Source organism: Choristoneura fumiferana, chromosome 20 (assembly GCF_025370935.1).
Source record: "Choristoneura fumiferana chromosome 20, NRCan_CFum_1, whole genome shotgun sequence".
In the NCBI taxonomy this organism is placed as follows: domain Eukaryota; kingdom Metazoa; phylum Arthropoda; class Insecta; order Lepidoptera; family Tortricidae; genus Choristoneura; species Choristoneura fumiferana.
In genome coordinates, this window is record NC_133491.1 from 11284934 (window position 1) to 11312206 (window position 27273).

General features: G+C 40.7%; 1 protein-coding gene and 1 long non-coding RNA gene across 2 annotated transcripts; one reads left to right on the forward strand and one right to left on the reverse strand.

The window, feature by feature from the left end:
* Positions 1 to 2404: 2404 nt before the first annotated feature.
* LOC141439248 (chromatin-remodeling ATPase INO80-like) lies at positions 2405 to 27132 on the reverse strand. The gene is given in 30 exon segments (XM_074103481.1): positions 2405 to 2959; positions 3786 to 3870; positions 3872 to 3975; positions 4537 to 4686; positions 6018 to 6162; positions 6561 to 6631; positions 6820 to 6922; positions 7143 to 7301; positions 8550 to 8627; positions 8927 to 9016; positions 9404 to 9531; positions 10271 to 10430; positions 11226 to 11381; positions 11533 to 11636; positions 12184 to 12440; positions 12922 to 13190; positions 14261 to 14382; positions 14989 to 15129; positions 15473 to 15619; positions 16308 to 16563; positions 17037 to 17216; positions 17781 to 18024; positions 21496 to 21689; positions 21972 to 22109; positions 22272 to 22467; positions 23942 to 24030; positions 25330 to 25521; positions 26219 to 26424; positions 26517 to 26765; positions 26956 to 27132. Coding segments are annotated over 28 exon segments (4401 nt in total). The 5' UTR covers positions 26755 to 26765; positions 26956 to 27132; the 3' UTR covers positions 2405 to 2959; position 3786.
* Positions 18592 to 20039, forward strand: LOC141439249 (uncharacterized). Its single transcript, XR_012452577.1, has 2 exons — positions 18592 to 19486; positions 19872 to 20039. It is a non-coding gene; the product is annotated as an uncharacterized lncRNA (long non-coding RNA).
* Positions 27133 to 27273: the final 141 nt, after the last annotated feature.

Genomic DNA, 27273 nt, shown 5'->3' on the forward strand with positions numbered 1-27273 from the left:
CACGATGCACGCGTAATCGTGCAATTGTAATAAAAACGCTTAGATCAAAGATTCCCAAACTTTCCGCTCCCCGGAACCCTTCCAAAGGCAATATTACTCGCGAGACTCTATAACTGCCTTTAGTAATCCTAATCATACATTCCTACAAATTTTTTTTGGGCTAGGAATGGACTATACTTGGTTTGGATAGGTATTTAACTAAATGTAAACAAACTTCAGCTGTCAGATTTGGTACATTCAAGGATTTTAGAACATTTTACTTAAATATCTATCATTGTACTTAATAGAAACTAGACTAGTGTAGGTATTTCTATACAGAAATGTAAATGTTTAGATAGTTAAATGGAGGAATTTCAATATTTAAGACACCAATTGACGTTGTTTTGTTTACATTTAGTTAAGTAAATACCTATCCAAACCAAGTATAGTTTTCTAAAATACTCTATACTGACTTACTAAATATAATCATACTTTTTTAGTCATGAAACTACCCAAATATGGTACAACTGAACCCTAAAATAGCGCCTACGGAGTACCTACTATGGTTCCTCGGAATCAGCGGAAAATCGAAGTTCATGTCGTTCCGTCTCTCTGTCACTTATACTATTCAATACGAGAGAGAGGGACGGTACGATACGAACTTCGATTTTCGAATTTCGTAGTAGCCCTGCAGCTTTACGGAACGCTGGCTCTGATGACCTCTGTGTTTTTATGTTCGGATCAGCACTGAATCATTCAAGACTCATGATGCTCGTCACGTACGGGCTAAAAGTTCAGTTTGGTCATAAATCCACAAATCCGTGGTAAAGATTTTTTTGCAGTCATACCTACCTACCGATAAGTACTGGGTAAACTTGAATATAATTTATTTTGTCAACTCAATTTGACAAGAGCCGCGTGGCCTCGCTGTACCACAGAATAAGTGCCTATAATATATAAAGTGCTAATTGTTCTAGAAGGCATGTTGTCTGCAAACAAACGATTGTGAATGGAAAGGTCGAAAGCTGCTGTTTGGACTCTTCAGAGTAGTCAGGAGACTAACATACTAAATATCCTCACCCTTCCGAAGTAAACCCTAAGGTTAGGGTGTTTTATATACTTTTTTTTTGTCAAAAATGGCAAATGGTAGAGCACAGCATGCAGGTCTTCTACTCTCACATCTAGCACTACCTACTGCGATCAGTGATGCACTGGCAAAATTTTAGTTTCAATATTTCTTCCTGTGCAGATGGATATTTGATTTGAACAGGAAAGAAGATATGGCTTTCATTCCGTGTCTATTTATCTCAATAATTCATTGAAAGATGTCCAACGACTGGACATGATTATAAGTACGGAAAGCGTGCTCCATACCTGCTCTTTTTCACACACAACTTAATGCAAAACATTGAATATCAACTGCCTTTTCTCAGTACAACACAAAATTATATATTTCTCGATTTTCCGAGTATTTCAAACGTACGAATTTGATAACATCCACGAAGCAGTTCGCATGCGTGTCACGGATGCATTCGTATGCGACGCAGGCGCATTAATTGATGATCCATGTCGCCAGAGGTCGTTAGTGACGATTTCGCACGACTAAGTATCCGATTAGAGATTTATTTGGTTATTTTCCTTAGGTTTCTTAAGTTGTTTTTTTTTTTTGCAAAAACGGAAGTTCAACTTGGTTCATGACTGCATTTATTATGTTAAAAGGTCAAGCACATAGAATTTTGAGCCAAACCTTTTGACCATTTTACTTTACAGTGATCAATGACTGTAAAGTTGTAAAAGGGGAAAGTAACTTTGCTACCCGTCGATAGATGGCAGTGGGCGTCTTTTATAAGTCCTCCTATTGGCACTGATAACACTTATTTAAAAACCGTGGTACGGGGAAAACAATGGAGGAAACAAGAAAGTCTTCTGCCATATTTCTGACTACCATTCATTTCTAAGTATAGAATAAAACAATGGCACAAATTTTTCATCATTTATTACAAAATCTCACCTCTCGTATTTACAACACTTGACATCAACGTACTGATCAACCTTTAAATTAACTTTTAAAATCTCAACAATTTACAAATAAATAAGTCGATTGTCGTTATTTCATTGAAAATAAAATTCTTTAATTCATCTTGTTTATTTAAATAAAAACAATATTATTCTATTGTGTATAATTTTGGTAAAGCGCCACGGATTCATATTGAAGTGGATGACTAATACGGTGAAATTTACAAGAATTGAGCGTGCCAATTTCTGAATTAGCCCCCTGCACATTTTGTCGAAAACATCGCACTCTTAGATCAAGAGTATATCAACTCAAAATAGTACCCAAATTTGATTTAGACTTCATTAAACTTCTGGAAGGGCTACATTAAAATTGGTTATTATTTTGAGTCGATATACTCTTGCCCTAGGATGTACCATCAGCCAAATAAGTGGTCTATCAATTTTTAAACAAGTTCCTATCAAATGAATATGTCGCTAAAGTCGAACTTTCAAGTTGACAGACACGTTGGCATGATTGCTTTATGAAATGCAAACGATTATCAACTTTAGGGTAGTTAACAACTTAAGGATGGTATACCACATATTTGGTTGATGCTACACTACTTCTATCGGCCGCCTGTGTCTAAATTAAATTCGCACAATTTCCCATTATAGCTTCTGTTAAACATAACCTCGTGGCCATATGTGGCACAGGCTCCCTAAAGTAAACTGTCAAAATTAGCCAAATATCTATTGGGCAAAGTGTTCATAACAGGCAAGGCTGCATCCACTTAAATACAGTTCCATGAAACATACATTTAAGATAACTATCTAGCTAGAACAATTTGCACATTTACTGTTGGTAAAATACAATAGATGTTCATTGTGAGCGGTTCTGGGGCCGTTTTGTATAATTAATTATAATATCTTAACACATTGCACTAGGTGGGTGTCCGTACGCGCCACAAATTGGTTTTCCTATCTTCTGAAACAATAAAGGAAATAATTTAGAATAGGGAAACGCAAACGCAATCAGATCAACTACTCAAGACTGGATAGGTTTTTAAGTTTAGTTTAGGCTGTCACTGAGCCAGCGAGATACACCTTTGACTTCATCTGCACTTAAAGTCAGGTGAGATAGGAGTTCACGGTCTGTTTTATGTTAAAAAAAAACTTCGCAATAAATGTTATTTACATTTTTTACTGATGTTGGTCCATGTCTAAAGTGTACTTATGGCATCAAAGGCGTTTATACTAGTTTTTGTTTCGAAAATTCCGATAAAGCCATTGGCTGCAACCAGCGCCAAACTGATCATCATCTCGGCTTATGCAACGTGTTTTTCTTGATTTCCGTAAATTTCGACAGACGGCTCAGTTCATTGATATATACTATCTGTTAATTAACTTTTAGGTCATACAAAAATCTTTTTTTTTTTCGAGAATAAAGATCTTTTATTTCACGGTCATTTCTAAAATAAATAAATAAAAAATCTAAAGGTCAAATTGTAAAATTAACAAATTTCACTATTGACATAGCCCTGTCACAAAAAGAAAAAAAAAAAAAAACTCGCTTATTTAACCTTCTTTTGTTACATTACATGTGTGAACTAAAAACGGATTAGTTACGGACTTTAAAAAAGTCATTAATTAAGAACCTTTACACAATGTTTTACTGTTTTCAATTATCGTAATTCTTGATTATCTTTTAAACAGTAACAGTTAGAGAGACTAACTTCATTTGGCCTGTTTTTCTAAAAATTAACGATAATCAAAAATAACACGGTTTCTATGTTCCACAGCAGAGCACTCACGCTAGAGGTAGGGCGGCGGCGGCGGCGCCAGCGGCACCAGCAGCGGCTCGGGCGCGCGGCGCGGGCGGCGCGGCGGGCCGCGGGGGCGCGCGCGCCGCACCGCGCAGCCGCGGCCGCCCCGGCCCGCGACGCGCGCGCACGCTCGCCGAGCTCGACTCCAGCGGCGCGGACGACTCCAGCATCGCAGCACCTACAGGTAAACAGTTACAAAAAAACATTACAGGTAAAACAGGATAGGTAGCAACACTTAGCAGGAATTCTAATCTAGGCATCGCCTGTAACCCAGGAAACCAGTTTTAAAAACTATGTGGACAACTTTTCGTAACCCAAGTACAAATATTCGTGGTCATGATAGAAAAGTTTGCATTTAATGGGATGGGAATCGGGACCTCTCGCTCCTCGGGTCACGAAGGCAAACGACTACATCATAAATTCCTGATGAATTCCTATTTCCTGATGAGTTGACATTTGTAAAAAATTGCTGTACTTCAGGTCACTGTTTATTTTCCTCAAATAAACAGAAACTATCACATACATACCAGAAACAGTGAAACAGGCTCTAAATTCGCACTGATTAGCTGGTATGAACGCTACTTTAGCATAATAATAGAAATGGGCAAATTCGGATCTAAAGATTAAAACAAAAGAGTCAGATCCTTAAGCGGATTCGAATCCCTTATTGGCTTCAAATGATTTAGTGAATCAGATCACTCCTCGCAATCTACATTAGCCATGTGTAGACGGTACTGACCAGCGACGGCGTCAGCAGAGGTCCCGGGCGTCCCGGGCGGCGGTCGCGGCTGTCGCGCGGCGTGGCGCACCCCGCGCGGCCGGCCGCGCCGCGCGCCGCGCGTGCAACGCGTCGCCGACCAGGACGCCGCGCGGCCCACTGGCGAGAACGCTACAAACATAATAGTACATTACTGCAAATTTCGCGAAACAGGGGATTGCCGGCCGAGTAGTTATAAATGGCCGAGTGTAAACGAGGCCATCTAGAGATACGAGGCCGACAATCCCTGTTCGCGGACGAGGCTTGTACAGTTTGATTAATTCGAGTTAACACTTGACAGATGGGCGTGCCTTCAGTCAATTTTCAACTTAGACGTCATACAAATAAAGCAATTTTTAGTATACCGCTACCCACGTTTACAGATTATGTAAAAACTATTTTATTTGTATGACGCCAAAGTTGAAAATTGACTGAAGGCACGCCCATCTGTCAGTGTTAACTCCAAGTAATCGTACTGTATAGTGCTTTTCTCAAATAAATCCAAGGAAATAATACCATGTCACTTGGTGATGAACTCATATCCGAAACAATAACACTTATTTGAATGAAAAAAAAAAACAAACACTCGTTTTAGGTATAAACGGTATAAGTATTTGTTTTCATTTTCTATTCCCGCCAAAATACACTTTTTCAGCTATTTTTTGTAAGCTGTTCGGGTTGATGTTTTTGCCACCAAATCTTGTAATCATTTTATTTATAAAATAAAACGAGGATACCTTATTAATTGGATATTTTAATAAATTATTAACAATAAATGTCAATCCTAGTTTATTATTGAATACCTTTAAATCAACTCTGAAAATGAAGCCGCCAGTCGTTCGAGCTATTCTCAAAAGTGATCTCATACGTTTTTTTTATATAGTGGGAAAACGAGCAGGCGGGTCACCTGATGGAAAGCAATCACCGCCGCCCGTGGACACTCACAATATGAGTTGAGTTACGGATGCATTGCAGACCTTTTAAGAAAGGAGTAGGCTCGTTTTTAGGGGAGGCCTATGCTCAACAGTGGACGTCCTGCGGCTGGGGTTTAAAATGGTAATATAATAAAATATAAAAAATCCTGTAAAGATGACAATTTCGGAGAAAAATCCATTATATATAATGTATTTTGAGAATGATGAATTATGCATTTTGTAAATTTTTCTCACCACCCTACTCTACCCTTGTCTCTTTCGTGTAGTAGTCTCGATAACTGATGAGCACTAGGCGATAGACTTAGCACAGTGCAATTAATCGCAAGCGGTTTCAGTGCTCGCATTTAATCGCTATAGGGCTAAAGCTGAGTTTAGACTTGCGAGAAAAATCTTGCAAGTTGCATTACATTGCGAGGCCGTAATGCCAACGAGTTTGTAGTGGTCAATCGAGCGCCGTAATGTAACGCAACTAGCACGATTTTTCTCGCAAGTCTAAACTCGGCTTAACGAAAAGATGTGTGTACTAACGTATGTGCGCGTGCGGGTGCACCTGCGGCGGCGAGCGGCGCGGCTCGTCGTCGTCGACGCGCAGCGGGCTGCCGGGCTCGGAGCCTGACTCGCGCGAGCGCTTCGCCAGCGGCGCCGCGGTCGCCATCGCCACCGGCGCTGGTTGCTGCGACGTTACGACACTTTAATGCCAATCCAGGAATAACGCCACTTCAATTTTAATCATTTAAGACCCTCCCCTCCCCCCCTTGTGACATTTGTTACAATGAAAAATGCAATTTTAATTTTGTCACAAATCGCCACACCCCCTCATGGGCCACCAAGAGTCCGCGAGAAGCAGACTTTCGTTATGTTGTAAAGGCTGGTAGTTTCTTCATGGACCACCAAGAGCTAAACATAGGTAAGAACGATCTCACACTATGACATTTGAGTAATGGTTGCTTTGGCAGTAAACGTTATAAAATAGTACTCTCATTTTAGCATAAAGCTGCTGCTACTGCGTTTTAAATTTTTTTTTAAATTTACGATTATGTTTTAACCTATAAAACGGCTTAATGTACTCACGGGAGGTAGAGCGGCTGACTTCCGTTTCCGCTCTCTTTCTTCTTGTTTCTTTTCTTCAGACTTTTGCCGATCTGAGAAACATCGCAAAACTTTTACACACACAGTTCAAGTAAAACTAGTTCTTATTTAAAAAAAATGCCTCCAATCATTTTACGTCAAAAATAACAAATTCGCGCAGAGTGGCGCCTTCATTTAATTTTCAGTCGTTATTGTTACACTCGAGTATTAAGCTTTCAAATCAAGTATTAAGTTTACTTACATTTGAGTTCAATTTCTTCATCGTCCAACAACAACGAGACTACTTCCTTTGGCTTCAGCGTGTCTGGTTTGAAATTACCGCCGCTTATCACCATCCTTTGAATCTGATAAGAGAATAACGAATCATCAAAAGGGAAGGGTATATCATAAAAAGCCTTGCCTGGCCCTATACTACGAAGTGCAAAATTGAAACTTCGTATCTTGCCGTCCCGCTGACACTTACATTATGTAATACGAGAGTAAGAGGGACGGGTACGATACAAACTACGAACTTCGACTTTCGAATTTCGTAGTAGCCCCCCCTGGGTCCGCGGGGTGTTTTACCTCGCTCTTTTCCCTAGCGCGTTGCATTATCCTCTCCTCGATGGTCCCTTTGCAGATGAGACGGTACACGGTGACTTGCTTGGTCTGGCCGAGTCTGTGTGCGCGGTCCATCGCCTGCTGGTCCACCGTCGGGTTCCAATCTGAGTCGTAGAATATCACCTAGTGAGTGAAACACATGTCAATTATACACAAGGTTGGTTGGCGACATTTGTGTTTATAATTTATTGAATCAGGCGTTACTTTGCGGAGGTCCATATCAATGAACTAAAAGAATTTCCTTGCTCACCCGCGACCTTACGATAGCTAAGCTTATGCAAATATATGCGTGTTCATGCAGTTCCTCCACCTCCACACTGTAACAACACACACAAATCACACAAACCCATCTATCACCACCACCACACTACACTGACGCGTTTCGAACTCAACCAGAGCTCATCTTCAAAGTGACACAACCGTACACCATGCTACCAGTTGTTAGTCTAACGAACCACAACCACCGTTTTAATTTGTCACTGTAACTCCCCAAGTACCCACATATATTTTATGAAACAAAACAAAACTACCCACAAATTATTAATATTTTTTTTAACCGTCCTTCAAAACTACCTTGATTTTTATTTATTTACTGTCAAGGCATGTTTTATTAACTACCATTGCTGAAATTAGCAAAAACATAATATATAATATATGCATAAGCTTAGCTATCGTAAGGTCGCGGGTGAGCAAGGAAATTATTTTAGTTCATTAGTTGTGTTTATAATTAAATTAACCCTTTAGTAGTACCAAATATATAATGAATGTTCTACTTCTTCTGCATACCTAGTAAACTAGAAGAAACTTTCTAGAGATATTAAGTAACCTCTGGGATAGTGTCGCCATGTATTTATTAACAAACTATTCCAAAAACAAACTGACCATAAGGCTTATTTTAGACAGTGCGAGAAGTATAGTGCGAGTGTCATTACATGGCGGGGCTGCACAAATCTATACCTATAAAAGGGTTCCTTGACTAACCTACTAACTGACAGACAATGCACAGCCTAAACAACAAGCAACTTGAAAATTTGGCAGATATATTCTTTTAGGATCATTGAGGTGCACGAAGGGATTTTCGATATTTCCACGGGATAGAGTTTTATTTTTCCGCGGGATAAAGGTAGTAAATATAAAAATGGACGATTATTGATAATAATGAGGTCAAATGTGAATAATATTACAATTTTTAAGCACCGATTTTGAAAATATATTTCAGGAATCCTTTCGGGAGCACCTGTTTAAAACACTTACATAAAAAAAAAACTCTTTCTAACCACGATTGTTGAAGTTGTCGATAAATATACTAAATCATAAAAAAATTCAAACGGAAAAAGAATCTCCGTTTTTTCAAGTCAGTTAATTACTTACAGTATCAGCGGCAGTGAGGTTGATCCCGAGCCCGCCAGCACGCGTGGACAGTAGAAACACGAAGATATCGGTCCGCGCCTGGCACATACAATAAAACTAATTTCCACTGATGTCCAAACACTGACTGTGTAATATTTACAATGTAGTGATTAAAAAATCGTCTAAATAATGTATGCACCATTTTTACCACTTTTTTATGTACCTAATGTTGTGCATTTGATCCAGACAAGTTTTGGAGAGAAATGGGTAAAGAATAGCAAAAGTGTTGGCTGCTTTGAAGTCTGGTTAACATAAATAAAGTCTGGGTCCACATTGATGTATCGGCAAAGTAAATAGTTTTACAAACTTAAATGTTTAGAATAGGAAGTGTCACATACTTGGAAATCAGCAACCATGTCGCGTCGGGCGGAGATTTTGCTCGACCCGTCTAACCGCATGTATTTGTGTTTTCTGTGCCACATGTATTCCTGCAAAACAAATAAAATATACTCAGCGGCACAAAATTTGGCCCACCCTTCATACAAAATTACCGATTCTGCATACATTTGAGGGCCAGATGTTTTGCCGCTCGGTATATTATGTAGAGACCGCGAATCGGCAAGCGTGGCGTAGGACGCCCTCAGACTAGGTGGAGCGATGATCTTCGCAGGTTAGCTGGCGAGAACTGGATGAGACTGGCCGAGGATTGTGCTCAGTGGCGTGCAACTGGAGAGGCCTATGTCCAGCAGTGGACTAAGATAGGCCGATGATGATGATGATATTATGTAGAAGAAATAAGCCTAAGTGTGAGTTCAAGGAGTCTGTGATAAGAATATCACGGATGGTAAGCAACGTTTTCTATTCATAAGACATACCTCTAGTAAGTCGATCATTTTCGTCATCTGACTGTAAATGAGCACCCTGTGTCCTCTCTCTTTCAGTCTTTTCAGCAGTGAATCCAACACAGTCAGCTTTCCCGCATCGCTTACTAGCTGGTTCTTATCTGTGAATAACAGGTTGTATATTGAATCATGCGTTACTTTGCGGAGGGCCATATCAATGAACTAAAATAATTTCTTTGCTCACCCGCGATCTCGAGGTCATTAAGGACCTTAAACTCGCGGTTGGCGGGATAGTTTGCTTAGAACTTAATCTTATTTTTGCTACAATGGTCAACAACGAAATAAGGCCGAATCGAAGACCTCCGCTTCAGGGAACTCCTACATCTGCCGTACTTGTGGTGTTTCTAGACGAGATATCTTATGGTCATGGTTGTCCTTTGGCGTCAGAGCGGTACTACGCGGTGCGGTACGATGTTTGTCTACTACCACAATTGGGGTCAAATCTTGCCATCCCGCTAACCGCTATATTATTAAATACGAGTGTGAGAGGGACAGTGCAGTCAAGGCCATAAATAGACCAAGACGTCAAAAATATCTATACACCTTTATGTCTCTAAACATAAGGTTGTTGATGTTGTATACATATATTTGATGCTATAGCTGTATACATATTTTTACCCTCGATACGAACTTCGATTTTGGAATTTCGTAGTAGCCTCACAGATTTGTACAGTCAAGGGCAAAGATATCGACACGGCCAAAGTTGCAAAAATTTGTATAAACGGCCTTAATGTTAAGTGCATAAAGTCGTGTATACATATTTAACTTTGGCCGTGTCGATATCTTTGCCCTTGACTGTATACCTGTATTGTTGGGAGATAAGTGGCTATAATATTGTACCTGGAACTTGCAGCGGCGCCCAGCCGCGGGGCGGGCGCGCGGCGGCCACGAGGCGCGCGGCGACCGCAGCCCCGGCCGCGCTCTCGCAGTGCGCGTGCCGCGTGTTGTGGTACGCGAAACCGCGCGACGAAGCGAACGGCGCGCAAGGGCATGCGCACACCTGCAAAAAGGCGAACACTAAGGATGTCGCCACATCAATCGATCGATCATGGATCGATATCGATAAACGATCGATATCGAACAGCCGATCTGTGCTGTTCGACGTCGATCGATTGATGTGGTGCAAACTATCGGTCAATGGATACTTTCGTGCCTTAAAATCAACAAGCAAAACAAGCTAAAAACTGACTCTGATTTAAAAAATATATATATTCTAATTTAATAAAATTGAAATTCCCGTTCAATGCATCTGCTGGTTCTGATGGTTTATTTGCGCAGATATATCCCACTAACATTATTTATTTATTCTGGAGAACCAACAGCTTAAAAGATACAGATTAAAGATACACACAGAGAGCCAATTACAGGTTCTCGCCGATAATAGTAGTGTAGGTACAAATAATAGCAGAATGCCCGCACAGAGTTCACTTAAGTACTGACGAATTGACAGAGAAGAAATAATCTACTTAAAATAAATTTAATTAAAAAAAAATATGTAATTATTTAATTTTAATAAAATCTGGGAATTTCAATTCAACTGCTGATTTTGATGGTTTATGCTTGCGCAAATATATCCCACTAATACTATAAATAAAAAAGTTTGTAAGTCTATTTGTTTGTTACCTCATCACGATTTAGATGAAATTCGGTATACATATAGTTTGAGTTCCGGGGAAGGACATTGACATAGGATAGTTTTTATCCCGGAAAATTGCATAGTTCCTGCGGGATAGCGATAACCGAATTCTACGCGAACAGAGTCGCGGGTAACGGCAATAACGTGGTTATTACTAACCTTGGGCTGTGCAGTGCACAAGAACGCCGGCAGCGCCGTCGGCTCGTCTCGGTACACGACCGGCGCTCGCTCTTCGTGCGGGAACTCTGTTACTTCGGCTGTCGGTACGGAGACTAAACCGCCGTCTTCCGTCTTTATCTCACTCAGCATGGCAGACTAGGAAGGAAGATGTCTAGTTGTTAACAGAGTCAGTGATTAGAGTTGATAATTATATAGTTCATATCATTCCGTCAAATACCTATAACAGAAATAATACGAGAATTTCTTTACTCTAAAGTAAATTAATAAATACATTTGTTGTTTTTACCTGATCGTCTCGATTCCTCAGATTCCTGCTCCTCATGTTTCTATGTTCTATCGTCTCCGCCATATAATGTATAATATGCTCCGTGTGCGTGTAGAATGGACCAACTACCATGGAAATAATAAACTATAATTAAAAATGCAAGTATACGCGACCACCACTAAAATATAGCTAATTCTTTCCAAAGACAATGCTGGCACAAGATGACTGCATTCTTGTAGCGGTCACCCATAAAATAACTATTTGAGCAAACAACTGCATACAGTTAGTGCAGAAATGAGTCAATAGTACTTTACTTATAAGGAAATAAACTGATGACTATTACAAATGGGTCAAAATTCTTTTCGTTGTATTGTTTTTGTCCCCGAAAAAACGTTTATCATATTTCAGTATATGTCTCATTGTCTGAAATGTATGTCACATATTCTGTTATTATAGGTACCATCAGCCAAATAAGTGGTCTATCAATTTTGAAACAAGTTCCCGTCAAATGAATATGTCGCTAAGCCGAACTTTCAAGTTGACAGACACGTCTATTGGCATTATTGTTTTGTGACATGCAAACGATCAACTTTAGGGTGGTAGACCTAGACCACATATTTGGCTGATGGTCCATCTGTCTGACTGGCGTCTCATATTAAAAAACGCGTTTACCTCGCGTCCATAGCGGATCAGTGAACAGCAAACCTCTCCACAACAAACTATCACTCCTCCTCTGTCGCAGCACATCTCCATCGGGGCATATCAGCAGTCTATCTTTGCTGCCGACATCCTCGTAGTAGTCGGCATTCGGCGGCTCTTCGACTTCCGCGAATTCCGCTTTGACTTCGGCTCGAGTGTTCCGTAGCCACCAGAAATGTCGGTGACGTAGTTTTTCGAACTTCTCTAAGCATTGTTCTATATGTTGTATGCTGGAAGAAGTTCATAACTTATGACATTTTTATAGCGAGTTTTTATAAGGATTTTCTGACAACATAATATGCTAACATACATGAAAAACACACAAATAGGGTCAGTTATTGTCGTCCGCAAACGGGACGTCTATTGACATTGAAGATTTACTTAATGGCTTTTCTTTTAACTATTGGCCGAAATGAGGAGATACGTAGAAGAACGCGAGGGTCACCGACATAGTCAAGCGAATTAGCTCGTTAAAGTAGCAATGGGCAGGCCATATAGCACGGAGAACAGCTGGCCCTTGCGGCTGAAAACTTCTCGAATGGAAACAGCTGATCGGTAAACCCAGCGTAGGACATCCACCAACGAGACGGACGGACTGCTTAAAGCTACAGGCTCACAGTGGATACAGGCCGCTTCCAATCGAAGCAACTGGAGATCTATGTCCAACAGTGGACGTCCTACGGCTGGTATGATGATGGAAAAAATACTTACGCACACAACCACCCGCACACCATGACCCTATAAAGCTCCATGGGCGACACATCAATGAGCCTCAGGAACCCAAAGACGCCGCCGCCCTTGTGCACATACTCTGGCGCCAATACAGACAGTCGGTTGTAAAGTAAATGCCGCTTGGAGGGCACGGAGCGTATTAGAATGCCATCATCGGCGAGTAGCTTGGGTATGTGGTAGTCATCGACTTGCATGGCGAAAGGGGAGCGGACGTCCCGGCGCTCGAACAGCTCGGGGTGATTGCAGACCTGGTGGGAAAACGGTTTTTTTGGATTCAGTCACCTTAAAGGCCAAAGACAAGGTCCTTGCTTTTAAATTTTGTATGAGGTGCTTTATAGGTGATGGCGGTGTGCCGTCGGGAAAAATCTATCATGGACGACTGGGAAGCAAGGCTCGGAACCGGTTTATAAAATAGCGGTAAATACCGGTTTATTTTGGTTTAACTCCGAACTTTCAAAGGAACGCGAACGTTTTGAAGAACTTAACTATAACCTAAATAAACCGGTTTATTCGACGAGTGACAGCTGGCCGGCCGGCGGCGGGCGGCGACGTTTATCTTGCGCCGGGATAAACCGGTTTTTATTGTTCTAAACCGGTTAATCTAACAAGAACTTTATGGAAATGTTCCCTTCAAAACCGGTTTCAAAATAACGGTTTCGCGAACAAAACCAAAATGAAAAGGTTTTGCGCCAAGTACATGATAACGGTTTGGAAATTTCCTCTCGGTGCGTTAAGTCCTTTTACTGGAACGTCCAGTCGGTCTGTTAGGTCTATTGCCTTTAACGTCCATTCCCCTATTGTCCACTTCCCCATACGACATATTCATCGAATGTCTCTTTCCCCAAACGACCACTTCCATGTATGTCCTTTCATATCTTCCTGGCAGGTATGTTTTCTATTTTCACGGATCACTTGGTTTAATTTACATATTTATATTTGTAGCAGAGCATTCATCACGATTACAACATCTCCATAGTGTAGTGCCCATCTTGTTCTTTCTACTCAAATTGTATTTGAATCCATGTCGTAATAAAGCCTCTCGGTGCGTTAAGGGAGAATGGAAATTTAACCGTTATCCGAGCCTTGCTGGGAAGGGCAGGCTCAGACAGTGCCGCGAAACCCGGCTGCACCAACCTCCCCGGAGCTAGGTAAACCAGTTTGATAGGCTTGAGATCAAGCTGTGATGGCCTAGTGGTTTGAGCTATGGACTCTCAAGCTATGAGCTATGGCATCATTTGATTGTGGATTCAAACCCTTGTGCCCTTGTGTGGATTGTGCCTTAGACTGGTATCAGTGTCAATGATGTTATACCGCATACCTTCCTGAACTGCATGACTAGATTCATCAGGTTGGACGTGAAGTTTTTGTCGACGTTGTGCCCCGACTCGGTGCCCACGGTGAAGTGAAGCAGCTCCTCGATTTTGATCTTCTGTTTCAACGCTGAAAAATACTTCTACTTCAGTCATTAACATAAAAGTATCTCTGCAAAAGCTCTCGCTTCCATGTTTTTTTTTTCATTCTTCAGTAAAAAACCCAATACTTTATTTTCAAAGTAAAAAAAAAAAAAGACTAAATAGTTTCGGCATTTTTAGGGTTCCGGAGCCAAAATGGCAAAACGGGACCCTTATAGTTTCGCCATGTCTGTCTGTCTGTCTGTCTGTCCGTCCTAAGAGTAAAGAGTAAAGCCTAAGGTATAAAATATACCTAAACTTGGAAGATTCCGTATAAAATATGAAATCCTTAGAAAAATATTACTTAATTTTTTCATAATGGCTACGGAACCCTATTTTGGGCGTGTCCGACATGCTCTTGGCCGGTTTTTTATGAACTTCTGGTTACCTAGAACTATTACAGCACCAGAGACTTATCACTTATCACGCTTAACAAAACGAATAATAATTACTTTGACGAAAGACTTGCTTTGTTAAACAAACCGGCACTTAAGTGTACTCGTGACCACGGCCACTGCAATGTGGCTGAAACATCGATGTAATTATTATTCCCTTAAGAGTAATAAGTACCGGATGCTGTAATAGTTCTGCTTACCTATGTACAGTAGTTTCTGCCGTATCGTGAGTGGACAGTGCACCATAATCTCTATCTTGTCTGACAGCTCGTTTTCCACGTCCTTCTTTATTCGTCGCAGCATGAATGGCTTCAGTATCATGTGGAGTCGCGACAGGTGCTCTACGATAAATAATACGACCACTATATATGTGAGTAAGTCAAAGAAGGAGCACACTCACACAACCACCTAATGTCAGCAAACACATAAAAGATGGTTACTAGTAAAAACATTGATATGTGTGAAAAGAAGTGAGCATTTATAATTAACTTTGATTATTTTGTAAATATTAAAGAAAGAAAGAAATAAAACACATTAAATTATTGTTAAACAACAAAAAAACCGATGAAATTATTGAAAAAGGAGGCATTCGATCTTAGCCTTCTGTGCTGACAACACAAGTGTCCCACTAGCTTGATCGTTTCAAAAAACCTTTCATAGCATATCTCATGTCCCATTACTCACTCTCATCGATAGTGCTCTTGTTCTCAGCATGGCTCTCTATATCCTTGGAGAACCATTCGTTGAACTCGTCGTGCGAGTCGAAGAGCGTCGGCATTATGAAGTGAAGCAACGCCCAGAGCTCCGCCATACTGTTCTGTATCGGCGTGCCTGAAAACATTGTCTTTTATTGCCATCGCAAAAAGGTTGCCCTATTATAAAATATACGTTACAAAATTTGGGAAACTTACACGTACGAAACGTAGTAGTAAAGTTCTAAAGTTCTAGCGCAATGTTTGAATCAGCGGTTCATTATGCGGAGCTCCTATTACGGTGCAATTTTAGTGGATACAAAACTATTATAATCTAAACTATACCTTTACGTGTTGGAAAAATTGGCGTTTACGTCATTATGTATTAATGTATGTATCATGGTCACTGTTAAAATGTACGATTATTTGGATGGGATACAATTAAGATACAGTAATCTTTATTCCACAAATTAGTACAGTGTGACTGTAAAAATCAAAAGGCAAGGTAGATTACATACATCAAATTTTGTATCTGCATAAAATTATTCTTGATTTGTGGAATGCAATAAATAATATTTGTATTTGTAGATAATTTTCTCTAGCAGAAATTAAGGAAATTTAAGGGTTGTTACACACGTACCACAACCACACCACGTCGCAGCGTTAAAATGCGGTCAAGGTGGTTACGTGTGAATAGTGTCGCTGCGGCATTTTGCAGTTGCGTTGTGGTGCCTACACAATGTGGTTGTCGCTAGTAGTTGCGGTGTGGTCCGGGCGGAGGGAGTAGCTAGTCGAGCGGGGAAAACTAGTCGGGGGTAGGCACTCACCTGACAGCAACAGCCGGTTCCTACAGCTGAATCCAAGCAGCAGCTTCCACCGCATGCTGGCAGAGCTCTTGATGGCCTGAGCTTCATCCAGTATCATGTACTGCCACGACACCCGGTTGAGGTACTTGAGGTCGCTGACCACTATCTGGTACGAGGTCACGACGACGTGGAACGCCGCTTGCCTGGTGTGGAGGTCTTTGCGCTCCCAGAATTGACGGAGGATTTTGCGTTCGCTGGGACTGCCCCAGTAGGGTACCTGGGAGATGTCAAGGGTAATAGATTTTATTGGGAGAACTTTAAAAATAGGACGAGTGTGAGTTGGACTCGCGAACAGAGGCTTTCGTAGGGTGAAAAGCAAAAAAAAAACCTAACACCATAAGATCAAAAAAAAAACTTTTATTGATACTTTTTAATAATATATAAGTAATGGAATGGCAAACATTATTAACACATTTCAAGTTAATCGTATTTATCGACTCGGCGACCTCTAAACGACGACACCCCACTCCAGGGCGTAGGTCAATATTTTTTCACGCCCCCCTTTAACTAAAATAATTTCAAACTAACTACGTTTTAAAATAATTTCAAAACTATTTTTGGTTTCTTGTATGGGTTTGGATGAACAAGATGCTTATGCTGTGACAAACTACAGCTTTGGACCTACACTAACACACGTAATGATGTCTCACGTATGCAACCAGATACAATAAATAACGCAGATTCACTTACCACTTTGAAATCCGGCACGAACCGCTGCAACTCCTGCTGCCAATTATGCAGCGTCGACGCAGGAGACACGACTAAAAACGGTCCCCACACGCCCAACCGTTCCGCCACGTGGCAGAGGAACGCTATGCACTGCACTGTCTTGCCGAGACCCATCTCATCAGCCAGGATGCCGCTGATGCCCTGCGGAGAAGCAGACCTTGTTAATCCTACTAATATAATGCGAAAGTTCAATCACGAAATAGGCGCACTAAGCCCCTGTGCAAATAGAGCGTTTTGAGCGCGAGGGTACTCGCGCGTAGACACTCGCGCGCAAATCGCTCCGTCTGGACAGGGTCTAAGACGTCGAATTGCGGAGAACAGCCCAGCCAGCCAGATGCAGGCCGCTTCCTACCGAAGAAACTGGAGGTCTATAATGGATGTGATGGGTACGATCACGAACGTTAGTTTGAGACCTATTTCATCAAAAATTCTTTGAATTGTCATACAAAATGACAGATGCGCACGCGTTAACCATTCCAGATGACGCCGTACTTGTAGCTTCATACCTTACTATAATACTAACATTATAAATTTCTAATATTATATTATTATATTATATTATATAATTATTTTATATTTTATTTCATATTTTGTATTTCAGCTATTTTTATAACTTTTGTTTGTAACTATTATGTGTGTGTTGAATAAATTTTTTTCATTTCATATCATAATACAGAATGTGCCCATCCTATCAATACTAGAAACCTGATCATAAAGATTAGCTAGCCAGTTCATCCCCTTCAACTGGTATCCTTTGAGCGTTCCCTGGAAGATGTCCGGTTGCGTGTGGTCGCCGCGCGGCGCCGCCGCGGGGGTCGCTGGGGCGCTGAGGTCGTCGGAGGCGTCGGTCGCGGGGGTCGCGGCCCCAACCCCGAACTGCCGCGCGCGCGCACGCTCCGTACGGAAAGCTTCGCGAGCGTTACGCGACGCGCGGGATTTCATCGCCTCGCTAGTTGGAGAAAGAAGGAACATAAATATCGTCACTACTTTTAGAAAAGGTCGTCTCTCTTAATCGATTATCTTTTCTGAGTGAACTTTATGAACATTACTTCAAGTGTCAATTTTATTGACATTAATTTGAGATAAGAGATTTTTTCAAAGCAGTGATGTACATAATATAGATTCGTCGATACAACTACCCGTGCGTATTAGTAAAATAAACTACAACACTCCACTGGACACTATAGTTCATTCCTGTATTATTATTTGTTTGTAATTTATTCTTTAATTGTATACTGTAGTTTTAATGTATTTTATTTGTAATTATTTTATTTTGAAAAAATGACTTTCTGCCTAGTTTCTTGCGGCGCATTCTTCTTGGCAATGATGGTCTTTCCGAAAGCGCTGGTAGTTTAAAAAATGACGTGTAAAAGTGCCCATTGCGGCCTATTTACTGAATCATCATCATCATCATGTCAGCCGAAAGACGTCCACTGCTGGACATAGGCCTCCCCCAAGGCTCTTCACTCAGACCGGTCTTGTGCTTTCCGCATCCACCGCGATCCGCGATCTTAAGGCGGCACGATTTCCATACTAATATATTTACACAATCATGAGCGCTTGAAAGAATAATTTGAAACTAAAATCACATCTGTTGACGTTTAGTTTGTTCTTTATTTGAGGCATTTTTTATTTACCTAAAGAAAGCTTTTGATTAATAGCTTAATCTAGATGATTATTTTAGTTAATTTTTTGTCAATATGTGAGTGGACGGCGACAGTATCGTACGCCAACGGCTCGGTTAGTAGTGTGCGTTTCAGCTACGTTGTCAGCTCGCCGACAATTCGATGCTAAGCGACGTTGCCAGATTTCGTTTGATTTGTCTGATCAAAATCACATAATTACCATTTTGAAGCTCGTTTAACTTTTTTTTTAAATATTTTTGCTGGCCATAGGTAAAAAGTCCGTCAGTCAAAAGACTGAAGTGCAACGAACAAATGCATTGCCAATTCTTTGGATTTCCGACAGAAATTAGGAAGAAAATCACATAACATGAACGTATTAACAAATAAGTACGGAAAATTGCATTAACGGATTATAAATTAGTAGTGATAAAATCAGATAAAGGCTGCATGGCTTGTGGCTTTTTCCATAAAATAAAAATAAAAAACATCAAGTCAAATGTCAAATTCGTCAAGTCATAATTTTTTGTTCGTTTGTTGTCATTGGTTGTCATGACATTTTAAACTAATGGAGTAATTTTTTCCTAAATTAAATTATCGTAATTTGTCCTCGAAATTGGCCAGATTATCATTATCTATAATCTATAATGTGAATGCAGTTATATTTTCAAGTATTGAACTGAATTATAATTCACATTGGAAACTATGAAGCCACGAACTTTGCAAAAAAATTACATAAAGCATCAATACTCTGGTCTCGAAAAAGACGCATTATAAGGAAATTAAAAAGTAAGTACAGTAGCGGCTGAGTACAACATACAACTTCCACCACCCCGTGGGTACCGTAGGAATCGGCTGAGGGATAATATCAGAAGATGGGCAGCAGCGTTTTCCAAGCAACCCACATCATATACTGTGCTCGCCAACCCGCTTATCAAACGTGGCAAGGCAGGCACGGGAAAATATAGGGGAGGCCTAAAGTCTCAGTTTCCATGACCGTAGGTGTTTAGGACAGATTTTTTTCCAATTATTTTTCCAATTCCCCAGCCCCTGGTAGCGGACTAACTTTTGAGCCTCATATCTCGGTAATTTTGGAGTTCAGAGAAAAGTTCATTTGACAAAATATGCTTCTTCAAAATATGTTTTATTTTCATAATACAATATTTAATTACAGAGTGGAAAACACTGTTATAACATACATTGTTGGCTGGTAAGCTGTGTATTGAGACTGGCACAAGACTGGAAAAGTGGAGTGAAAATGCAAGAGGCACTCAGCAGTGGTTGTATGTGGGCTAATTTAATTGACTGATTTAAATAAATAAAATAAAAACTGACTTAGTGATGGACTTTTTTATTTGTTGTTCAATAGAGCCTTCGATTACTACCCAATCAATTAAATTTGAAATAAAAATAAACAAGTCTAATTTCATATTTTCACGTGTTTTTCGTTGAAGCAAAATATCGTGAAGAAACGTACAGACACCTGCTAAATAATTAATGGTGTGCGCTATATTTCAATTCACACTGGGCCTGCGTTGAAAATAACGCCCAAGCCCTCATTGTGAGAGGAGGCCTGTGTATGTAGGTATGTATAGGGATAATGATTATGACTAATTAATTATCTCATAGTATGTAAACTGTATTGTAAATAAAAATAAATAAACAATCGTTGAGTTACGGTCCAGGAAACTGAGTCACGTACCAGGATGGAACCTATGTGCTACTAATGTCATGTTGACATCCCATACACCTGCCAAAGAAATCACAGCGCAATTGAATATGAAAAGGTTCCACTTGGGTTCCACTCTGGTACGTGATTCGGTTTCCTTGACTTTGTAAAGGCGAACTTATCCCTCGAAGGGATCTCTATCAAGCAACCCTTGAGTGGATGTGAGGAATTATAAGTCTCATAGTACTTACTGTAGTTGTGCTGTGCATATTCAGATTTACCTAAAATTTAAAAAAAAAATGTTTGTGCCTAAATTAGGTCTTATAAATTTTTAGCTACACATTTCAAAAAATATTAACATCATTAACTAAGAACAATAAAAAAAAAACAAAAAAAAACTAAATCTTACAACGGGTTTGAACCCGAACTTCCTAAGCTGTGGGTAGGGTAAACTCTAGCCTTATGCAACTAGGCCAATCTGCTCTTTGAACATGAGAGCGAAATTAACAAAGACTTCTGTTTACAACAAATTACAAGCATGTGTGCGAAAATATCTCAGTCGAAACTGCAGCGATCAAGTGAAAGTATTTTCTAAATTAAAATACATCTGAAACTTGGTACGATATATCACAAATTTCACGCTATTGGCGGTATGTACATTATTTTATAAAAATATCCACGATTTCATTCCTAAAAAAAATAAAATACGAGGAATTTGCACACTAACGTCATCTACTGGCGCTGTAGTGCCTAGCTGACCGTGACAAACGACCTTAACCAAGACATACTACAAAACATCATCATCATTTCATTTACTGAATAAATGATTTGAATTTGAATTCTTTTAGGAATCGATAAACGGCTACCGATAAATCCATACTAAATTATGAATGCGAAAATGTGTGTTTGTACGTTTGTGCGTTTGTATGTTTGTCCGTTCGTCACGTTGAAACGGAGCGACGGATCGACGTGATTTTTGGCATAGAGATAGTTTATGGGCCACAGAGTGAGTGTGATTGAAGCTGGTAAGGGTAAGGGAGCGAGCAATTCGCGCCGTTTTGAGGTTTTATTTTCTAGATTTGCTTGCCACAAACGTTCTCATAGACTATAGTAGCCTCTCATACCCCACCTGTCGTAATTATCAATGGCAGCGAGCCTAGGATCCCTGTCCTCATCCAACTGCCGCAGTATCCGGTCTGTGCCTTCCGGGTCTTCGCCAGTATTCAGTTTCCGCTGCATGAAGTGAGCATACAACTCGGTTTGCGTTATGAGGAAGTTCAGCTTGCGACGTTGCCGTTTCGCCTCCATTAGTTCCACGTCCATCTGAAATAGGTGTGGGTTTTTTATAATGCAAAAAAGTCACATTTGCCGAATAGGTTATTCAAAACCATCAACAAACGCACTATAGTGCAATAATAATAGTAATACAATTAATTAAAAATCATTTGTAACGACCAACACCTGTTGTTTGTTACCAATAAAAAATCATGTCATTTTCATTTCCAATTGACATTATTTTTTTTATAATATTAGTATATGTATACCTACAGATGAAGAAATAGCACACTCCACTTTTTTATGGTCAGTTAAAATCGAAAAAAGTACCTTTCTCTGTTCTTCGGCCTCTCGCTCCATTCGCCGTCTCGTTTCCCTCTCGGCGCGGTCGTACCTCCTCCAGTACGCTTGCATCTCTCTGCTTAGCCGCTTGCACCGCCATACTGTCTCTTTCATATTCTTTTGGGACTGGTGAGATAACAATATTGAATTAAATATGCTCAAACACGTTGGATCAACTCAAGAACAATATACATGAGCACGATCCACATGTCACATGTATCTGGCACGTGTGGTCGCCAAGTAGTAAGGTAATTGTTGCTAGTTTATGTAGTTACTAGATGCACACACCTGCATAGCAACATGCCGCCAATGCTTGCAGCACAGCGTGGCCAGCCGTTTCCTCTGCAGCATGACTTCCCTGTGCGTGGCCGTCCTCGCCCGCTGCACCTTTCCGAGCTCTTTTTTGACCAGCAGCTGCCAGTGCCTCCGACGGCGGGCGGTCAGGGCTTCCGGGGTTTTGAGGGTGGACAGTTTCTTGCGACCCCTGGGAAGATTGTTGGTTCTAACACAAATGCTTACCCCCATTCAGGGCCGGTCTTAGCCAACTAGGTGTCCGTTTGGCGCCCTTTTTAGGCCCTACGCTAGCTGACGCGGTTTGCACAGAGCGGGTGGAAATTGAAAAATAGTATCAACAGCGCTAACTGCACGTCAGAGATGTTATGGAGCTCTGTATCCGTAACCGAAACTATCGGATATCTGAAATAAAAAACTATCCGTAACCGTAACCGAATCCGATATAAAAATTTCGGATAGTTTCGGATAGACGCGGAGTCTAAATTCGACATGTTGTGACAGGTTTTTGTTTTTGCCCGGCCGAGCTGACAGAACAGCAGGACTACTACGAAACTCGAAACTCAAAGTTCGTATCGTACCGTCCCTCTCGCTCTCGTATTAAATAGTATAAGTGTCAGAGGGACCGCACGACACGAACTTCGAGTTTCGAGTTTCGTAGTAGCCCTGCAGCCTCGCGCGTCCTCTGCATCTATTGTTTATTATTTCTATTGCATAGTCCTAATTTACGACTCTTAACTATTAGGTACAGTTAAAGTCGAGTAATTTATATTATTTGTATTTTACATTTACGCTTCCTAAAAAATCCAATATCCGCAACCGAAACCGAAACTATCGGATAATTTAACATCCGTAACCGTAACCGAAACCGGTGTTATGTTTAACATATATCCATATCCAGATCCAAAATGTTATATCCATAATATCCCTGCTGCACGTGTTGCGTGCGACAGATTTAACCTGCACCCACACCCGCAGGCGCACCGCCCGCTTCGTGCGCCCACGCCAGCTAGCGTAGGCCCTTAGATACATGCCATACAAATGACAGGCCGTGTTTGTTACACATAAACATTTTATGTGGTAGAGCTTTACTGTAACCACTTGCTGGCTGCAGTACGAATGGGCCGGCTCGACCGGGTTAGTTCCACACTCCCGCAGAATACCGGCGTGAAATAGTAGTTTTGCTACTGTGTTTCGTACGGTGAGTGGGAGATCCGGACGCCCAACTCCCCTCCCCCAATTTAGCCTCCTTTTAGGCCGACAACGCACCCGCAGTACTAATAATGCTGGAGGTGTCCATGGGCGGCGGTGATCACTTACCATCAGGTGACCACATGCTCGTTTTAAAGCTATTTGACATAAAAAAAAAAAAGAATACTCATACTCACACTTACGCGTAATAAAAATAAATACGCCGAATCTAGTTTTCCCTTCGATCGATAAAAATAGGTATTCAAATAAGTGGTTAAATTGAGCTGGAGTGCCCGGCGCCCCGGGCAGCCGTCCCGGTACTCCCGGTCGGCTAAAAGTACCTCAACTCTTTAGTAGACTTACTTTGTCATTGTCATAAAATATCTCAAACCATCCGTGTTGTTATCTATTGCAACATACTTACTGGGGGGTTTACCTACTTTATCCTTATTATGAATGTTTCTAGTATGTCTCACCTGACTCCAGGTTTTTCTACAATAGCAAATTCATCATCTTTTTCTTCTTTCATGTTTCTCAGTTGTTCTTCCCAATCCATGCTGTCAGGCTGCAAAAAAGTAGTCAAATAATAACTTCTTTTCATAATCATAATCATAATCATAATCATTTATTCATTTGTCCAACATAGATAACATTTATTTGGTCTTAAATTATGTTTTTTGAGTATCACTATGTGGTGCCCCACCAAGGCATACAACTATTGCCTTATATTAAACCTATTTACTCATTTTTTTAATTCATACATATTAAAAACAAAATAGATATATATATATTTAAGTATATTCTAAAAATTCCCTGATGGAGAGTACGCCTTTTCGGCAAAAAAAAAATTTAGTTTTTTCTTAAATTCGTATATGTTGTCAATATCATGCATAGCCCTCGGTAATTTGTTATATATTTTGGGGCCATTCCAAGTACGCTCTTCTTAAGTAAAGCTTAGTTAGCTTTTGCTAAAGAAAAAAAGCTTTTGCTAAGTGTTTTGTTAGTGTGAAAGTTTTTGTTAAGTGGTGCAGTCTTTTTGGATTGGTACTACCATCTTACTACTATCTAATCCTTTCATGACGCATTTGCATGTACTGTTTGCAGTTTTGGCGAGAAAAGTAAGATGGCTGATATTTGGGCGAAAAGTTACAAACTTGAAGCGCATCACAGTTCGGAAGTTTAGGCCCGTGATGTCACTCCTTAGTACAAGGTGTGGGCAGGCGTGACGTCGCATGGAACTATAAAGCTGCGCGTCCACTGCATCGGAATCGGAGCTTACGGAGCAAACGGATTTGTTGCTGTGTATAGATTTTTATGGTGCTGTGGTAAGCCGTGGTGGCCAAGTGGTTTGACCTATGGCCTCTCAAGCAGAGGATCGTGGGTTCAAACCCTGGCTCGCACCTCTGAGTTTTTCGAAATTCATATGCGGAATTACATTTGAAATTTACCACAAGCTATACGGTGAAGGAAAACATCGTGAGCAAACCTGCAAAACAAACCTGCGAAGCAATTCTATGGTGTGTGTTAAGTTCCCAATCTGCACTGGGCCCGCGTGGGATCTACTGCCCAAGCTTCTCATTCTGAGAGGAGGCCTGTGCCCTGCAGTGGGACGTATATAGGCTGGGATGATGATGATTTTCTATGGTATTGCGTGCACTGGATCGTTATTTTGGTGCCATAGTAATGTACAAAGCAACAAATCCGCTCGCTCGGTATGGTGCGTACACTCCGATTCCAATGCAGTGAATGCGCAGTTTAACTGGCTATATCAGTATTGTTTGTTGTTTAAATGACAAAAGCTTTTTCTGATAACCTAACAGACAGAGTAATAGGAATTTTACAAGAAACTAGCCTTTCAACTCACCATATCAACACCCTCAGCCCTGCCCTCCCTGTTCCGGCCTCGCCTGCTTTTCTGCACCCCCCTCCCCCGCTCGCTGGGCCGCCCCCGCCGCCCGCGCCCAGTCGGCGGCGGTACGGGCCTGCTTACGCGCCGCTCTGGGTACCGGTCTACCGTGGACAGCAGACCCGCGCCATAGTACATGTAGCGAGAGTTCTAGGGGACAAATACACTTTTAGAAACCAAATACTTATTTGCTAGGGCCCTTAAACAGTGAAAAATGGGTTTGGGCGTTTTCAAATAAAAGTGTACCCTTTTTTTTAAAATTTTGGAATAAATATGGTTTTTCCTACTCAGAATCAAGAGCACAATCGATTCTGATAGTTTAAAAAATGTCCCAAAAAAAAAATTACAGTTTTGCTTTGTTTTTTTCATACACTCAGGTGTGACAAAACTGACTAATATATTTTGTATGAAAAAATGGGGATTCTGAGTAGGAAAAACCATATTTTTTCCAAAATTTCAAAAAAAGAAGAAAGGGGTACACTTTTTTTTGTAAAAGCCCGTTTAACATGTCACAAGTCGGCTCTTAGGCTAGGGATTTTTTTAGATTGTTTCCCGAATGTACTTTTCCTTGCAACTAGTTTTTTTTTTGCATTCTTTCCTGAACACAATTTCTATTCATCTTTTTTCATGTAGCAATTTTTCATGAAGTGTTTTATATTGTTTGTGTTTATTTTATTCACAAAATTTACCAATAGACTTTTTTAACAGTCAGAAACATAATCTCTTCTTTTTTTTCAAAACTCAATTTCTTGTTCTATTTTTATAATTTGACAGTATCTTTTCCAGTGAAGTTTTTTTGAACCACTGTTTATTATTTTTTATAAATGTAGGAAATAATTATAATTACCCCTTGATCTTTATAATATTCCTTAGCATATTTGTTATGGTAATGCCTCTCTTTCAGCAATTGCTTTATTCTGAGCTGTTTCCCTTCAGGAGTATCCTCATCACTGCTGGTATCAGATTCTGAGGACAGAAGGACATTACGGAGCCACTCTCGCTCTTCTCCCACAGAGGTTAAGTTGTAGAGACGGAGGCGATCACCTTGGCGTTCTGTAAAACATAACAAATGACTTGCACACATTTGTTTAAATAAAAAAATATTCCTAACCATTGTGTTAAAGACATACAGCTCAACAACTAACCTTGCTTGGTGGTAACAACTCCATGCACAACCCTGTCGCCTTTAGACATTTCATTTCCCATAGACTTCCCGTCGGAGTCATCGTCGCTGTCGCTGCCGCCGTCAGAGTTAAGGATCTGTTCCACCTGGTTCACGAATGGACGGATGTCCAGGGCGGCTTCCAGCCTCTGGAGATGTATAGGCTTCGCAACTTCATGCCGCTTCAGCGAAGGCTTACCGACGACGCAATTCTCAGTCATCACACACAGACCTGAAAAAAAACACTGAACACGTAAACATTTGGGGCACTTCTGAAGGTCAAATGCCCGCATATCCGAAACCAAATGAAACAATAAAGCGAAGAATGAGCGATAAACTCGAGCACACTTCAACTCCCACACATGAATCACGAGTATTTAAATTTCGATACGACTCCGGCCACTTGGCGAAGTTGAACTTACACCGATTATGGATTTCACCAAAATGATCTCGCGTTGATTACTTAACACGAAATTCCATAGCATTCACAAAATGGCGAACGAGTATATTCGACAAATCGCTGTCAATGTCGCCGCCTGAGCGGCGCACATAACTACTCATTTCGTATTTGAGCTTGAAAAAATACAAGCCCGCCATAGTTGTCGAAAATGACAACAAAAGTACTCCACATTGAGTTACCCAATCAGAGTTTCACGTAATCACAATCGACCAATGAAATCATAAAATGGAATAAAGGCCGATTTCGATAAAGGAAAACATACTTATCACCAATAAAATGC